General features: G+C 41.6%; 3 protein-coding genes across 5 annotated transcripts in view; 2 read left to right on the top strand and 1 right to left on the bottom strand.

Annotated features, from left to right (window-relative positions):
• rps20 (ribosomal protein S20) overlaps positions 1 to 18468 on the top strand; it is a 140473-nt gene that overhangs the window by 14771 nt on the left and 107234 nt on the right. The gene's annotated exons all lie outside the window — the stretch shown is intronic.
• On the top strand, positions 1094 to 8325 carry LOC130106283 (regulator of G-protein signaling 20). Its single transcript, XM_056272350.1, has 4 exons — positions 1094 to 1182; positions 2764 to 2844; positions 6578 to 6812; positions 8129 to 8325. The coding sequence occupies exons 2-4, from the start codon at positions 2798 to 2800 to the stop codon at positions 8312 to 8314; spliced, it is 468 nt and encodes a 155-aa protein (XP_056128325.1). The 5' UTR covers positions 1094 to 1182; positions 2764 to 2797; the 3' UTR covers positions 8315 to 8325.
• Positions 12591 to 18468, bottom strand: part of lypla1 (lysophospholipase 1) — a 12887-nt gene continuing 7009 nt past the window's right edge. For all 3 annotated transcript variants that reach the window (XM_056272346.1, XM_056272348.1, XM_056272349.1), the window contains one exon: positions 12591 to 12784. In XM_056272346.1, coding sequence (XP_056128321.1) covers positions 12728 to 12784 — 57 coding nt within the window. In that variant the 3' untranslated portion in view covers positions 12591 to 12727. The remainder of the gene's footprint in view (positions 12785 to 18468) is intronic.

Below are 18468 nucleotides of genomic sequence, written 5' to 3'. Positions count from 1 at the left end.
CAAGATCGATGAATTTCTATTTATTTTTTTAGGATAAACCCCTTGAGATGATGTACCATCTCGTTCTCGAGGGATCCCAGGGGAAACATCCGTACATATTTAAACAAAACAAAACACCAATTAGATATATTAGATTATGAAACTGTCTGTACTAATAAGAGGTCGGATTATTACTTTGCACAAAACCTTCCATTAAGACAATTTAAGCGTTGCATGAAACACCATATGTGATGATATGCGCGCGCCAGAGCATCTGAAGCAGTCTGACACGCGCATGCGCGCGCTTGAGAGCATCGCGCGCACAGAACGAGAGCCGTGTGTTCGTCTTTTCTGAAACACACATGGTGAAAAGGTGAGTTTCATTATTTTGTTGTAATTATATGTAGGCTACGTGTGCATTATTGCGTATTGTGAGGCAAATCGGTATTAATATGATATGAGATACTGCATATGCTGCTCGTATGATTTATGTCGCGCAAACAGCATTCCAAATACAAATATAATACACAGAAACGTGTATTTAATCCAATGTCAGTCAGTGTGTAAATATAATCATGATTCAATAAATAAATTGAAATCCATTATGAATAATGAAATGTTCATAATGAAAGATGAAAAATATGATGCAGCTGATTTGACTAATTAAACATATTATGTGCATGACATTCCTTTTTCTAGGCATTTGGCATTAATTGATCAATACTACAAAAAAAACGTAATAAACCGTTTCTAAATGATGATTATAATACTACTAAAGGAACGGCTGGATGTAAACAGCATCTGTTGATCTCAGGTGTTGTGTTGTAATTGTTCTCTCGGGATATGAGTGTTTGCTGTGTGTCTCCTGTGTGTTGTGGCATTCGGGCCTCTTACACCTGAGGGCTGATTCAATTAATTAAGTATGATTAAGCGTTACAAGTGTTGAATGTGTTGCACAGCTCCTCTTCTCTCCTGTGGGAACGCATCTGGTGAGCGGAAAGTTGTGCAGCTGATGGGCTCTGAACTGGTGGAGATGGGGAAGAACACTGAACACACCAGTGGAGCGCAGGACCCCGACGGCTCCACACACACCCCGTCCCGAACCCTGGACTCGCCACACACTCCGTCCCGAACCCTGGACTCGCCACACACTCCGGCGAACGCCTGCTGCTTCTGCTGGTGCTGTTGCTGCAGCTGCTCCTGGTGAGGAACACTCGTCTTTAAAGGGATCGATCACCCAAAAAGGAAATTAGCCCATGATTTACTCTCCCTCAAGCCATCCTAGTGTATATGACTTTCTTCTTTCAGACGAATACAATCTGAGTTATATAAAAAAATGTCCTGGCTCTTCCAAGCTTTATAATGGCAGTGGATGGATGTATATTTTTATTTATATCCATCCAGATGCACTTTTATGATGGATAGATGCACTTTTATGATGGATAGATGCACTTTTATGATGGATAGATACACTTTTATGATGGATAGATGCACTTTTATGATGGATAGATGCACTTTTATGATGGATAGATGCACTTTTATGATGGATAGATGCACTTTTATGATGGATAGATGCACTTTATGATGGATAGATGCACTTTTATGATGGATAGATGCACTTTTATGATGGATAGATACACTTTTATGATGGATAGATACACTTTTATGATGGATAGATGCACTTTTATGATGGATAGATGCACTTTTATGATGGACAGATGCACTTTTATGATGGATAGATGCACTTTTATGATGGACAGATGCACTTTTAATGATGGATAGATGCACTTTTATGATGGATAGATGCACTTTTATGATGGATAGATGCACTTTTATGATGGATAGATGCACTTTTATGATGGATAGATACACTTTTATGATGGATAGATGCACTTTTATGATGGATAGATGCACTTTTATGATGGATAGATGCACTTTTATGATGGATAGATGCACTTTTATGATGGATAGATGCACTTTTATGATGGATAGATGCACTTTTATGATGGATAGATACACTTTTATGATGGATAGATGCACTTTTATGATGGATAGATGCACTTTTATGATGGATAGATGCACTTTTATGATGGATAGATGCACTTTTATGATGGACAGATGTACTTTTATGATGGATGGATGCACTTTTATGATGGACAGATGCACTTTTATGATGGATAGATGCACTTTTATGATGGATAGATGCACTTTTATGATGGATAGATGCACTTTTATGATGGATGGATGCACTTTTATGATGAATAGATGTTTTATTTTTTATAAAAAAATAGATTTTTTATTATAACTCTGATTGTATTCGTCTGAAAGAAGAAAGTCATATACACCTAGGATGACTTGAGGGAGAGTAAATAATGGGCTAATTTTCATTTTTGGGTGAACGATCCCTTTAATCTCCAACGCGCGTTCATGGGAAAACCAGGACACATGCGTGTTGACGCAAGAGCAGACATTGTTTTGTGAACGTGCGTTGGAGATTAATATTTTGTAAAACATTGTTTTTACAACTTTAGGTAAACTTTGATATAATACATATTCTTTTTACAATTCAGGTAAAAAAAAAATTTCCAGCGCATTTTAAGTGAACTAAAGAGTAAGTCTAGTGTGGTTGAGATATTTCACTGTGTGCTAGAAAACTTCATTAAGGCTAATGTAGACTGAGCTTAGAAGTGCATCTCGTATTCATTAGGAGCCTCTCCGGAGACATTCAGGCGTCACAGAAAACATGTTTTTATAATGTGTGTGTATGTGTGTGTGTGTGTGTAGTCTGACAGTACGCTCTGCTAAGGAGGAAAGAACTATGACGACGATCTCAGAAGAACAAGAGGAGGCTGATACCGAACAGATGTGAGTTGTGTTATAAGTTAAAAAAAAATTATATTGCAAAAGTAGTCGCTTTTAAGAACATCCCTCTTGGGAATTTTAAAGGGGTCATGACATGCCTTTTTATTTCTTTAATGTTCCTTGAGGTTTATTTATAATGTTAATAAAGTTTGTTTTGATCAAACAAATTTATATTGAACATTTCAACCCTCATTTTGCCTAGTGGTTGGAAATTTGATTAATCCCAGTTACGGGAGTCTCTTGAATGACAACACTGCAGATATACGAATGAGCTCGCTCGCTGCTTTCAGAACCCCTCCTCCCTCCCCAGCTCCACCTGTATAGATCTGTCTAGGTCATTCATGTACTCTATATTGTACAGCAGCAGATTTTGCCAGTAGAAAGTCCCATACTCTGCTCGGCCTGGCAAAATACCGTACTTGCAGTGTAGCAAATTTATTCTGCCAAGATGAAACATATCAACATTGTCATACCCATTACCATAACGCTCCAAGAGTGGTCATGACAGAACTAATTAAATTTTTAACTAAATCAGAACTATAGACAATCACAGTCCATCTTGACAAATAACACACAAGACCTTGTCTTTATTGGAGACAGTGTGAACATGCACTCTGGTGTTCGGCACTGTTACCAGGATGCAAAGTAGCAACAGTGATGAACAATCTGTACAGCTGTGGACCTTTAGAGAAACCTTTTCCAGCAGTTTACAGTGTTTAACAGTGCTTTTTATAGGGCAACACCTGAGCAACACCTCTAATCTCGGCTCATTAATTTGCCTTTAGAGAATCCATTAGCCTTTTTCCTCCCTGTGTGGTGAATGTTTACACTGTGTGTTCAATAAAGTCATGAACATGTATCGATAGTGTGTTATGTTCTAAAGCAGAGATGGTGTGTAAAGTTTTTCTAAATCCAAGGGGTCAGATTTATCTAAATCAGAAACAAGTAAAGAAGAAGCAGAACACGTAAAGAAGCAGAAACAAGTAAAGAAGCAGAAACAAGTAAAGAAGCAGAAACAAGTAAAGAAGAAGCAAAAACAAGTAAAGAAGCAGAAACAAGTAAAGAAGCAGAAACAAGTAAAGAAGCAGAAACAAGTAAAGAAGCAGAAACAAGTAAAGAAGCAGAAACAAGTAAAGAAGAAGCAGAACAAGTAAAGAAGAAGCAAAAACAAGTAAAGAAGCAGAAACAAGTAAAAAAGCAGAAGCAAGTAAAGAAACAGAAACAAGTAAAGAAGCAGAAACAAGTAAAGAAGCAGAAACAAGTAAAGAAGAAGTAGAACAAGTAAAGAAGAAGCAAAAACAAGTAAAGAAGCAGAAACAAGTAAAGAAGAAGCAGAACAAGTAAAGAAGCAGAAACAAGTAAAGAAGCAGAAACAAGTAAAGAAGCAGAAACAAGTAAAGAAGAAGTAGAATAAGTAAAGAAGCAAAAACAAGTAAAGAAGCAGAAACAAGTAAATCAGAAACTAGTAAAGAAGCAGAAACAAGTAAAGAAGCAGAAACAAGTAAAGAAGAAGCAGAAACAAGTAAAGAAGCAGAAACAAGTAAATCAGAAACTAGTAAAGAAGCAGAAACAAGTAAAGAAGAAGCAGAACAAGTAAAGAAGCAGAAACGAAGCAGAAACAAGTAAAGAAGCAGAAACAAGTAAAGAAGCAGAAACAAGTAAAGAAGCAGAAACAAGTAAAGAAGAAGCAGAAACAAGTAAAGAAGCAGAAACAAGTAAAGAAGCAGAACAAGTAAAGAAGCAGAAACAAGTAAAGAAGCAGAAACAAGTAAAGAAGAAGCAGAAACAAGTAAAGAAGCAGAAACGAGTAAAGAAGCAGAAACAAGTAAAGAAGCAGAAACAAGTAAAGAAGAAGTAGAATAAGTAAAGAAGCAAAAACAAGAAGCAGAAACAAGTAAATCAGAAACAAGTAAAGAAGCAGAAACAAGTAAAGAAGAAGCAGAAACAAGTAAAGAAGCAGAAACAAGTAAAGAAGAAGCAGAAACAAGTAAAGAAGCAGAAACAAGTAAAGAAGCAGAACAAGTAAAGAAGCAGAAACAAGTAAAGAAGCAGAACAAGTAAATCAGAAACAAGTAAAGAAGCAGAAACAAGTAAAGAAGCAGAACAAGTAAATCAGAAACAAGTAAAGAAGCAGAACAAGTAAATCAGAAACAAGTAAAGAAGCAGAAACAAGTAAAGAAGCAGAAACAAGTAAAGAAGCAGAAACAAGTAAAGAAGCAGAAACAAGTAAAGAAGAAGCAGAAACAAGTAAAGAAGCAGAAACAAGTAAAGAAGCAGAAACAAGTAAAGAAGCAGAAACAAGTAAAGAAGAAGCAGAAACAAGTAAAGAAGCAGAACAAGTAAATCAGAAACAAGTAAAGAAGCAGAAACAAGTAAAGAAGCAGAAACAAGTAAAGAAGAAGCAGAAACAAGTAAAGAAGCAGAAACAAGTAAATCAGAAACAAGTAAAGAAGCAGAAACAAGTAAAGAAGCAGAAACAAGTAAAGAAGAAGCAGAACAAGTAAAGAAGCAGAAACAAGTAAAGAAGAAGCAGAACAAGTAAAGAAGCAGAAACAAGTAAAGAAGAAGCAGAAACAAGTAAAGAAGCAGAAACAAGTAAAGAAGCAGAAACAAGTAAAGAAGCAGAAACAAGTAAAGAAGCAGAAACAAGTAAAGAAGAAGCAGAAACAAGTAAAGAAGCAGAAACAAGTAAAGAAGCAGAAACAAGTAAAGAAGAAGCAGAACAAGTAAAGAAGCAGAAACAAGTAAAGAAGAAGCAGAAACAAGTAAAGAAGCAGAAACAAGTAAAGAAGCAGAAACAAGTAAAGAAGCAGAAACAAGTAAAGAAGCAGAAACAAGTAAAGAAGAAGCAGAAACAAGTAAAGAAGCAGAAACAAGTAAAGAAGCAGAAACAAGTAAAGAAGCAGAAACAAGTAAAGAAGAAGCAGAAACAAGTAAAGAAGCAGAACAAGTAAATCAGAAACAAGTAAAGAAGCAGAAACAAGTAAAGAAGCAGAAACAAGTAAAGAAGAAGCAGAACAAGTAAAGAAGCAGAAACAAGTAAAGAAGCAGAAACAAGTAAAGAAGCAGAAACAAGTAAAGAAGAAGCAGAACAAGTAAAGAAGCAGAAACAAGTAAAGAAGAAGCAGAACAAGTAAATAAGCAGAAACAAGTAAAGAAGAAGCAGAACAAGTAAAGAAGCAGAAACAAGTAAAGAAGAAGCAGAACAAGTAAATAAGCAGAAACAAGTAAAGAAGCAGAAACAAGTAAAGAAGCAGAAACAAGTAACGAAGCAGAAACAAGTAAAGAAGCAGAAACAAGTAAAGAAGCAGAAACAAGTAAAGAAACAGAAACAGCAGGAAAATAACACGATCATCAAATATTCAACAGCGTATAAATAAAAACTACGTAACGTTACTGAATGAAGTGTCAAACCCAGGAAGGGTTAACGGCTGTGAAGCTGTGAGGTGTTGATGGACTCGATCGACTCCATCTGTGTTTGATCATCGCTCTGAATCCCATCCGGACGCAGTCCATGAAGCTAGAGTAAAATGTTTGTTTTATTGTTTAAAAGCAGAGGACCTGTTCTTTCTTTTTTATATATATATAGCATGTTCAGATATTCATACAACAAAGTATTCTGGGGGCCATGAAAGTTTTGTGAAAATGATAAAAAATGCTGGCGCTGGCTGGCAACTTATTAAAGAACACAGATGGGTAAAGAGTTAAAGATGTCCTGATGTCCCGTCTCCTCTAGGCCTCAGCTCACTCTGGAGGAGGTTCAGTTGTGGGGAGAGTCATTCGAGCGCTTAATGAAAAATCCTCAAGGTCGTTCGCACTTCCAACAGTTTCTCAAGTCTGAGTTTAGTGAAGAAAACCTGAAATTCTGGCTCATCTGTGAGGATCTAAAGAAAGAGACCAACAAAACCACGGTTGAACAGACTGTGAAACAAATATACGAGGACTACGTCTCTGTAATGTCACCTAAAGAGGTATATATGCTCATTTCAACATGATAACTATGTTCTGTGCTTTTGCTTATACTTTTGTTGTTAAACATGAATATCTAGAGCCGCGTTTCCGCCGAAATTACCCCGAACAATTTGTCCCAGGAACTTTTTTCCAGACCTGTTGCTGTCTGCGTTTCCACTGCGGTGTAAAGTACCGTGAAGATTAGGCAAATTAGTCCAGAGACGTAGGACTGCACTACTGTCCAGTTCCCGCTGGATTTCATCCTCTGAATTTAAGCTTAATAAAGCCTGAACCTCGTCATCGGTTGTATTTTTTAAACTCCATTGTTGATTCGAATAGCAAACAACTCAAGAGACTTTCGCACCGGAGGAACCTTTTCATCGTTCCTAGAACTATTGGCGGAAGTTTACGGATTTCGGCGTGTTCGCACCGCAGGAACTAGGAACGACTTTAGTTCTAGGAACTCCTTTTGGAGGAACTAATTTACTCCTACTTCAGAGTCGGTCTAAACCATCACTATAGGAACTACCAGTGACGTTAGTGTTCGCTGATTGGCCGAACGACAGAAACACCAGCACCCGCCATTTTAAAAAAAAAGCAGTGTAAACACACAGATTATAGCCTATATATTTACTCCAGAAACTAACTCTACGAACATGTAAAACAGTGATAGATGGACCTCTAAACCTTTACACTGAGGAGAAAATCCAACGCAACTTTGAGGGGATCAAGAGAAACATAATTATGTGTTTCTGCTCAGCTAGCGACACTGGATATCAATCACACGGCAAACACTAATAACTTTTTATATACTGTCTTTCTATGTATAACAGTTATAACTAATAACGTATTAGACAGGACTGTTAGACAGATTGTAAACTAATGAACACAGGGAATGTGAGCACTGTGAGCTCAGGTACTGGCGTTCTCAGCGCCGTCAAAATAAAAGTCACAACAACAACAACCGCGGCTTACGTTACTTCAGAGTTCCTACTGGCGGTGCGAACGCAACCAGGAAAACGTTCCTAAGGGAACCATTAGTTGTCGGGGAACCACCCTAGAACTACCCGTGCGAAAGCCCCTTCTTACTGCACCCATCGCAAAAGATTTTTAAAAATGGTGGTTGAAGTGAAAGAGTCATGAACTCAACCAATGCTTGTGTTCAGAGCCCAAGTCCCACCCCTGAAAGTTCCTGAACTTTGAAAAAGTAGTTCCCCACAAGCAGGGACTTTCTGAGGGGGAAATTCTTACCTGGAACTTCATTTAGACCCTAGTTCCCGGGGACAGTTCCTGCAGTGGAAACACGGCTCATGATTACCTGTGTTTGTGTATCCAGGTGAGTCTGGACTCGCGTGTGCGTGAAGTGATCCACAACAACATGCAGGAACCCTCCTCATGCACGTTTGACGAGGCTCAGCAGCAGATCTACATGCTCATGCAGAGAGACTCCTTCCCACGCTTCATGAACTCCAGCATGTATGCAGACCTCCTACAGAGCCTTCAGACGCCCAACGAGTCCTAACACACACACATGAACATACTTCAGATACGCTTCCCTGTAGACCTCATAGATCCCTGTTTGCACGTACCTTTCATCCCAGGTGATCAGGTCAGACAAGACAGATCCGGGGTCTCATTTATAACCATTGTGTCACACAAAACAGGCCCTGACAGAGCCGTGTTTTATACTATTTGATTTATATATTCAAAAACAAGGCAAGGATAGGCTAATAAATGCTTTTAAGCGATGTAATGTGACGCACATCAGTATCTCATATTCTCCTAATGTCTTGTACTGTTAAACATGGAATCACATGGATGAATATGATATGAAGGTGAGGAAATGCATAGTAAAACGAGGCGTTGTAAGCTCATATATTCGGGGAGGAGATGCATGTGAACACAATCTTCCTCTGACTGGGATTATAAAGGGGATTCTGCGCAGGTTCTGGCGTTTGCATGCTTTTATAAGTCTGAATCTTTTTTGGCGTACGCCATTTTTGGCTTTCGGGCGCACGTACACTTTTAGTAAGGATCCTATGCACAGTTTTATAAATGAGACCCCAGGTATTTACACGATTCTCAAATGCATTTACTTTTATTGAATTTTGTTGACCGAAGGGTCTCAGATTTCGTGCAATATACATCATAGTACTGTGAAACACGCCTAATAGTCATGTAGGTCCCCAGAAACCAAAGCATGAACTCCACAAGACCTCTGAACGTGTGGTTCAGGAACGGTTTGAGAAGCAAAACAGAGTTCAAGGTGTTGCCTTGGCCTCCAAATTCCCCAGATCTCAATCCAATTGAGCATCTATATTCCCCAGATCTCAATCCAATTGAGCATCTATATTCCCCAGATCTCAACCAAATTGAGCATATATATTCCCCAGATCTCAACCCAATTGAGCATCTATATTCCCCAGATCTCAACCCAATTGAGCATCTATATTCCCCAGATCTCAACCCAATTGAGCATCTATATTCCCCAGATCTCAACCCAATTGAGCATATATATTCCCCAGATCTCAACCCAATTGAGCATATATATTCCCCAGATCTCAACCCAATTGAGCATCTATATTCCCCAGATCTCAACCCAATTGAGCATATATATTCCCCAGATCTCAACCCAATTGAGCATTTATGGGAAGCGCTGGACCAACAAATATGATCCATGGAGGCCTGACCTCGCAACTTGCAGGACCTAAAGGACCTGCTGTCGAAAGTCTTGGTGCCACAAACCACAGGACTTCTGCAGTCCATGTCCCGATGCGGGACCAGAACCAGTTTAGGGTGGCGAGGGAGTGAATTCTGGACTCAAAATGAACTCCCAATGTTTCCATTGAAGTTTTTAACTTCAGGTGTGGTTTGAGTGATCCAGTCACACATGTCCTGGGCCCTATTTAAACGTGTGAATGGATTACATACCAGGGCCCAGTTGTTCAAAAAGATTAATCTGGATCAGAATGATCTGGATTTGAAAATTCCACGTTTTGCTATCCAGGATCAGGTAATCCATTTGATATTTGTGCCGGTTCTTCAAAGCAATATTGGATTGGATCACCCTGATCCAGAAACACTTTTTATTAGATGACCAAACCATGCTCTACCGAGGCCTAAAGGCACATGGTGATACGACAAAATATGAGATGGGGGGTAAAAAATATAATTTTAATGCTTTTGCGTTCACCCGAGAAACTTTGCGTTCGCTCACAAATAACTTTTGACTTATGATTGTGTCTATCTTATGATTGTGCCAATGTACAGACATTGATTAAAAAAAACACTTTTAAAATTAGACACATTTTTGTTTGATATCTACAGCTGTTTGGGGATTATTTAATGGCTTGAACCGCTTGCGGGAAAGTTATGAAATTTGGCACAAGGATAGAGAATAGTCTGACCTGGCTCCACAGCAAATTTGGAGTCTCTAACTCATTCCCTCTAGCGCCACCAACTGTCCAAATTAGAACCATAAGGGCTAGAAACAAACCTTTTCCTGATTCTTGGCTCAAGACGATTCTATCGCATTCCTTTGCCTATGATGTCATTTTCAGTCATGAAAATTCTTCCGCCATTTTGAATTTTCCTGGAAAACCTACTTTTTCTAACTCTTCCTAGACCGTTGCTCTGATTTTCACAAAAATTTAACCAGATCATCTTCAGACCATGCCGACAAAAAGTTATGGAATTCAAGTTGATTCGAATTGAAGAGGAGATATGAAAAATGGACAGTTTTGCTCATAACTTAGTAGTGGTTTGGCCAAAAAAATCACAAAATTTGTCTCTTTAAGATTGCAGAATTTTGGGCGTCAGCCATTTTGAATTTTGTCTTAAAATGCTATATTTTACGAAAGCATTGGCGTATCATAACGAAACTCTATATGTGTCTTAAGCACCATGCCCTGAAGGTACACAAAAGGTTTGGGGACAGCGCCACCCTGTGATCATAAGTTATAATGAAATTTCCAAAAAGGCTAATAGCTTTTGATTGAATTATGCTATGAATTATGCTTAATCGATTCCTTGGGTCATGCTGAGAACAGAAATACCAATTTTGCCACAGTCTGCCAAACTTTCTGTCCACCATTTTATTTTTATTTTTTAAAAATACTTTTTCGAACTCCTAGACTGTTGGTCCAAATTTCACCAAAATTGAATCGTATCATCTTCAGACCATGTTGGCGAACATTTATGGATTTCGAGTGGATAGACGAAACGGTTTTCGAACATCGCATCGACACATTTAATGGCATGATGCCAAACCGACTGAGGCTTTATCTCTGCAATGCTTTGGCATATCGACACCAAACTTTGCTTGTGTCATTGTCACTTCACTCTGAACACACCACATCTGTTTGGTCACAGCGCCACCTATTGGTCGAAAGTGAGAAACCCTTAAATCATTACTAGTGACTGTATTGATGATTTTTCAGCCATTTTCCCTAAAATCATCTTTAAATGCTCGTTGTTGCAGCTTCTCTGATGCTCCAGCCATGCAGTCATGACTTATTTTTTGGATCAAAGGTATCCCAATCTGATCAACACAAACTGATGATTTGATCCATATCAAAGCCAAGATTGGATTTTGTGATCTAATCTGATTTCAATCAAAATCCTATCGGATTCCTTTTGAGCAACTGGGCCCAGGTGTAAGTGAAGCCTTAGACACACTTACATGTCATTCAGTCTATTTAAAAAGTTGTTGCATTGTTCATAGTTCAATGTAAGATATATTCTCACATTTCTATCTGTGCTCGGATATACACTTAAAATGGCAGAACCGTGATTGTGCCTTGCCTCAGACTAGGATAGGCTAAAACAGGTGTCATGAACACCGGAGCTTCGGTTAGTTTCAGTCTAGAGGATTTACCATTTATATGTGGAATGAGATCATTTAGATCTTGCATCTACTCACATCGATCTATGAGATCAACTCAACATTTCATCTGTTTATGACTTGATGCAATTAATGCATTTTATAAACTTATGTATACTGTATAAACTGTACAAAAAGAGAAAAGCAACAATAAAGTACAAAACAACTGTTTTTAATGTCCCATGTGCAATCCTTGATTTAAAAACAGACTGCATGTACTAAACTAATCCTACATCTAATCCAGAATTAATCCTACATCTAAATGTAACCTAATTTTAACACTATGGACTGCAAGTTTTAGGATTTAAGATATCTGCTCATAACAAACATAATTACAAACACAATTAAACAATGCTGGCAGTCAAAACTATATATACAGTGGGTTTGCTTGGTAAATAAAAAATAGTTTGTGCTATTTCTAATCTTTCTTTCAAAATATTCACAAAAATCCAACTTTTAATTGAAGTTTATGTACTCAAAAATATATAAATGTGGAATAAATATGGTTTTCTTCAAAAACGTGTGCCAAAATTATTGGCACCCCTTCAAATTCTAGAGTAAAAGTGTACCTGAAGCGTGTTCCCATTCATGTGGTGTTTAAGTTCACCGTAGTGATCAGGAAGTGATGTCATGACTTCCAATATTTGTGGAGCCCACTGTATATATATATATAATGTATTACTGATTTTTCATGCAAATGGATGCAAATAAGTATACTTTAGTGTACCATACTTGTGTGTACATTCATAAGTACATTTTAGCTATATTTCAAAGACAGCAGAATTATGAAATTATATATAAGTTAAGGCTGGGCAAACCTGGCCCTGGAGATCCACTGTCCTGCAGATGTTCTCCAATCCTGATCAACTAATCGCCGTGTCTGAACTCCTAAAGCTCTACTTGTGTGGGTCAAAAAAGCACTCAAGTCTTATTTTAATTAATTGCATTTAAAATAAATCAAACTTTAATACATTTTCAATTGTAAATACATTTACAAAACATCACTGTCATGATTCACGTCTGTGTTGCCCTGTCGATTGGAGAGTTGCTGATTCATTGGTTGATCGGGGGAAGCTGCTTCTCAATGAACTGCTTGATGTCCATCATCTCCTGTTGTGAGAGACAGAGAGAATCAGTTGAAAAAGTGTCATGTTAAAATGGACCCTTTCCACAAACACATCAACTGCAAATCTAGTAGTTCCCTTTCGAGGGAACTCGCGATGCGTCACTTGACGCTTTGGGAACGCCCCCAGCGTGAATGCGTCTGAGCATCAATGTCAACTAGTCCAATGGAAAGAATGAGCGTCACGGGCGGGTGACGTCATGACCAGGAAGGCATAAGAGCACATCCGGTGAAACGCGGCATTAGCAAGCGATCTGTGTTACTCTGTCTCTGTCTATTTATTGTTGTCTGTTCGATATTATTGGGAAGAGTTATGGCGAAACAACTTTACAAACTCTGTGCTTCTCCCTGCCCGCGTTATTTAACGGGTGGGGACACACACGAGCTTTGTGTAGTTTGTTTGGGAGTGGAGCATGCGGTATCAGCCTCCGAGGGGGCTGAGTGCAACATTGTGAGAAGCTTTCGCTTCGCATGCTCCACTCCCGCCTGTCACTTTTCGAGGAAAGTGGCCAGGCTCGCGATCCTCGGGGTGCAGGACACGCGTCTGCCGAGGCAGCGCGGAGAATGCATTCCTGTGGATCGCGAATAGGATCTCGTTACGGGGTTGGAGACGGGTCCGCGGATCTTATCTCCTCCCTTTCCACGAGGGATCCAGTGCTCTCTCTCCGGTCTCGGAAGCCCGCGCTGCGGTCTCTTCCGCCCGGGGAGAGAAATCAATGCTTCAGTGCTCTACCTCCGAGGAGGTAGATGTGCTGGGCATTGAAAGTGTACACAATCATGGGGGAAGTGGATTTGCCATCTCTTCCCCAGCGTATGAGAATTATATATAGCCTATATATATATATATATATATATGATAGTTTATATATTATATATAAAATAAAGTGTATATATATAAAGAATGTATATAAAAAAATATATATATAATAATAAGCTGGTGGAGGTGTTTACTAAGGCTGTAGATAAATTAAATATTTAATGGCCAGCAGAAATAAGGGGGCACTCGTCCTTAAAATAAATTGAACGAGTTTCCTTCCCTCTATTTTTCCACCTCCATCACGGGGCCTTCCATTTTTCCCGATCTGCACAGCGAGCTGTCTAGATCATGGAAAAAGCCTTACTCATTTATTAGCCCCACATTCATGTATATTCAGATATTTGGGGGTTAAGAGAGTATGGCTATGGGGCAATACCCCGGGTAGAACAGACACTTGCGAGCTATGTCTCCCGGTTCAGTATCGTCCCTGAAGGCGTCGGCTTCTCTCACTAAACCATTAAAGAAAACTATTTTTTAATCTAGTGGGAAAAGCATATATGGCAGTGGGTCTAGCACGAGCCTGCTTGCACACTATAGCAGTGCTGCAAGCATATCAGGCTGACCTGCTGTGGTATTTGGACAGAAGTGAGGGAGTTTGGCCCGATGGGGTTTGAGAACTCCGTCGGGCCTCAGATTTATCTCTCAGGGATGGCAGCCAAAGAAATGTGGTCACTGAGAGACACCTCTGGCTCAATTTGATGGGAATCATGGAGAAAGATACAAGATAATCTCTCCCTCGCTATGTCCAACCCACTGGGGCTGCTGGGCGTGAGCAGCTCCAGCCGGCTAGTTTCTCATACACAACACAGCAGCCAAAGCCTTCAAAGCAGAAGCCGGATCCGAGGACCGTTCTTCATGCTGAGAAGGCTGCGGCTCAAAAGAAAAGGTCTGGCGCCACGGCGTCAGACCGGTGAGGGCAGCCCCAACCGGGGTGGAATGGTGTACACCTCATTATACGGTGCCCTTTTTCATCTCTGTGCCCTCAGGGGACCGTTCTGCCAACCCCGCCACCCTTGGTGCTTCGGGGCGCAGCGTTCTCCAGCGAGCTTCTGGCGCAGCGTCAACTCGACATTGCGTCGGACTCGCGCCCTCTGAGGGGGGTTCGAAAACAGTCAGTTCGGGTGGTTCCTGCCAGTATGTTTCAGGTCCCCGAACTGGCTGTCTTTATTACACCAGAGGCCAGCCTCGAGGGGCTGGTTCCCTTGGTAGATTTTCTGGCAGCGCGGAAGCTACTGCCAAATATATCTCTATGGGTAATGGTAATCTCTCTGGTAATGGAGCAAGGGGTAAAGGCCCTGTTAGCAAAGAAAGCTATAGAGCAGGTGTACTCACCCGACATTGCGTCGGGTCTTTACAGTCGTTATCTCATTGTTCCAAAAAAGGATGGAGAGCAGCGTCACATACTAGATCTTCGTCTGTTGGAGTGTTTGGTGCTGGAACTCAAGTCCAAGATGCTGACACTCAAACAGATCGTGACTCAAATCAGATCCGAGGACTGGTTTGTCACGATAGATCTAAAAGACGTATACTTCCATATCTCCATCCTCCCTCAGCACAGGAGGTTCCTGAGGTTTTCTTTGGGGCAAAGAACACCAGTATCAGGCACTTCCTTTCGGTCTAGCTCTATCACCCTGCACATTCACGAAGTGTATAGACGCAGCTCTGGCCCCGCCAGGCTGCAGTGTATACGCATTCTGAATTGCATAGATGACTGGCTGATTCTAGCGGAATCAGAACAGTTAGCGGTTCGGCACCGAGGTGTCGTTCTCGCTCATATGCAGATGTTGGGGTTGAGGCTCAATGCCAAGAAGAGTGTGCTTTCTCCAGTACAGAGAACCACTTTCCTTGGTGTGGTATGGGATTCAGTGACGATGCGGGCCACTCTGTCGCCCGTTCGTGTAGCTGCTATCCTAACAGCCACAAAAGAGCTGAGGCTAGGCCAGTCACGCACTGTAAAACAGTTCGAGAGACTGTTGGGTCTTGTGGCAGTAGCGTCCAACGGGATACCTTTTGGCCTGCTGTACATGAGACCTTTGCAGTGGTGGCGCAGGACCAGAGGGTTCTCCCCGAGGCGGTGGAGCAAATATGGGAGTTTTATGGCCAGGCAGAAGTGGATTTGTTCTCGTCTCAGCATACGACGCACTGTCCACTCTGGTTATCCCTCACTCAACCAGTCCCCTCGGGGCTGGTTGCTATGGTGCAGACGTGGCTGAGGCTACGTCTGTACGCATTTCCCCCTGTTGCTCTGCTCCCAGGAGTTCTGGAGTGATTCCGCCAGGATGGAATAAGTCTATTTAGTAGCACCACCCTGGCCGAGCTGAATTTGGTTTGCGGACCTAATTTTTCTCCTCGACGGACCTCCCTTGGAGGTCCCGATCAGGAGAGACCTTCCGTCTCAGGCAGGGGATGCAATATTGCACCCCCGGCAGGGGATTTGGAAACTGTGGGTTTGGCCTCTGAGGGGGCCCAACTCATAGAGAGTGGTCTCTCAACCGAGGTTGTTGAGACCATTCTAAGCTCCAGAGCTCCCGCTACGAGGAAACTATATTCACTATTTCGAGAGTTTTTCACTTCTTGGTGTTACCAGCGTCAGTGGGATCCGGCTAACTGTTCAGTAAACACAGTATTCGAGTTTCTGCAAGAACGCTTTGTATCAGGTCTATGTCCTTCCACGCTTAAGGTATACGTGGCGGCCATTGCGGCTTTCCACGCCCTGGTGGGTAGTACATTTTTGGGTCGAGACCCCCTGATCACTCGTTTCCTTCGTGGCACTTTGAGGCTGAGGCCTGCAACTTGCACTAGGGTGCTGGCTTGGGACCTTGCAATAGTTCTAGAAGGCCTATCTGGGGCTCCCTTCGAGCCCTTAGATTTGGCCTCAGAGAAGTTCCTTTCTTTTAAGACTATTTTCTTCTAGCTATTTCGTCCCTATTAGAGTCAGACCTTCAGGCCCTTTCGGTCCCCACCTGCCTTGAGTGCACTGGGGATGGCCAAGGCATTCTTACCCGAAACATAGATATGTTCCAAAGGTGCCTACCATTATTCCGAGGCCTATTGTGCTGCAGGTTTCTGTCCTCCTTTTACATCTGCGAACCAGGAAAGGCTGAACCTCTTGTGTCCAGTGCGAGCACTGGATACTTATGTTCATCGGACATCTTCAATGAGGAAGTCCGACCAGTTATTTATTTGCTTTGGATCACCTAAGAAGGGTCTTCCTGCTTCTAAACAGACGGTTAGTAAGTGGATAGTCGAGGCTATTTCACTTGCATACGAGCACTCTGACCATCCGTGTCCCTTGGTGGTCAGAGCTCACTCAACGAGGGGTATGGCGGCCTCTAAAGCCTTGTTATTTGGGGTTTCTCTCCAAGACGTTTGTGATGCGGCAGGCTGGTCTTCACCGCTCACATTCGTCAGGTTTTACAGTTTGGACCTGGATGCTGCCCCAGGTTCTCAGGTGCTTAGTGCTTAGTTCCAACAGACTGACACTCAGGTACTTGGAATTCTGGCGTTTTGGGTATTCTCGTTCCCAAAGCGTCAAGTGACGCATCGCGAGTTCCCTCGAAAGGGAACGTCTCAGGTTACTACTGTAACCATAGTTCCATGAGAAAGGGAACGAGACGATGCGTCACCCTGCCATACTTCCTGCATCCCTGTGATCGGCTTGCTTCGACTTTTTGAAGCTAATGCCGCGTTTCACCGGATGTGCTCTTATGCCTTCCTGGTCATGACGTCACCCGCCCGTGACGCTCATTCTTTCCATTGGACTAGTTGACATTGATGCTCAGACGCATTCACGCTGGGGGCGTTCCCAAAGCGTCAAGTGACGCATCGTCTCGTTCCCTTTCTCAGGGAACTATGGTTACAGTAGTAACCTGAGACGTTTTTCATATTTTCATTCAAAAAAATTTTTGTATATACACTTATAACGCTTTACTTCTTGTTATATTTTTTTCTAATAATAGCCGAGGGAGTGACGGCAAACTTCACATCATTCTCTCTTCTGGCGGCTGAATTCATTTCTTCCCTCATTGGGAAAGTCATGGAAACACGATCATGGATTGTCATATTTTGCTGTTGGAGAAAATGGGAATAGAAAACTAATCTCCTGTTCATGGCTAGAGAAGTTCCCGAACTATGACGGCTTCTGCTTCTGAGAACCCCGGACATGTGAAGAGGGTCCAATAATGCACTCGCCTGCTCTGCTCCGAACCTTAACGAGCGCACAGGAGCCAATTAAGGCTTTATTCGTTTAGAAGAATCCAAGAACTGCCTTAAAGGGTTAGTTCACCCAAACATGTAAACTCTGTCAGTAATTACTCTCCCTCATGTTGTGCAACCCCGTAAGACTTTCGTTCATCTTCGGGACACGAATTAAGATATTTGTGGGACAGGCGCTGTGAGGAAGCCCAGGGTGTGTGTGTGTGTGTGTGTGTGTGTGAGTGCACACCTCGGGACAGGCGCTGTGAGGAAGCCCAGGGTGTGTGTGTGTGTGTGTGTGTGTGTGTGTGTGTGTGTGCACACCTCGGGACAGGCGCTGTGAGGAAGCCCAGGGTGTGTGTGTGTGTGTGTGTGTGTGCACACCTCGGGACAGGCGCTGTGAGGAAGCCCAGGGTGTGTGTGTGTGTGTGTGTGTGTGTGTGTGTGTGTGTGTGTGTGCACACCTCGGGACAGGCGCTGTGAGGAAGCCCAGGGTGTGTGTGTGTGTGTGTGTGTGTGTGTGTGCACCTCGGGACAGGCGCTGTGAGGAAGCCCAGGGTGTGTGTGTGTGTGTGTGTGTTTGTTTTTGTGATATATGAGGACACAAATGTGTATAATGACATGCATATTACACTGGTATTACAACTTACACGTGATATA

The sequence above is a fragment of the Rhinichthys klamathensis genome, unplaced genomic scaffold (assembly GCF_029890125.1).
Source record: "Rhinichthys klamathensis goyatoka isolate OS25496 unplaced genomic scaffold, OSU_Roscu_1.1 h1tg000334l_1, whole genome shotgun sequence".
Lineage (NCBI taxonomy): Eukaryota > Metazoa > Chordata > Actinopteri > Cypriniformes > Leuciscidae > Rhinichthys > Rhinichthys klamathensis.
This window is presented reverse-complemented; position numbering and strand designations above follow the sequence as displayed.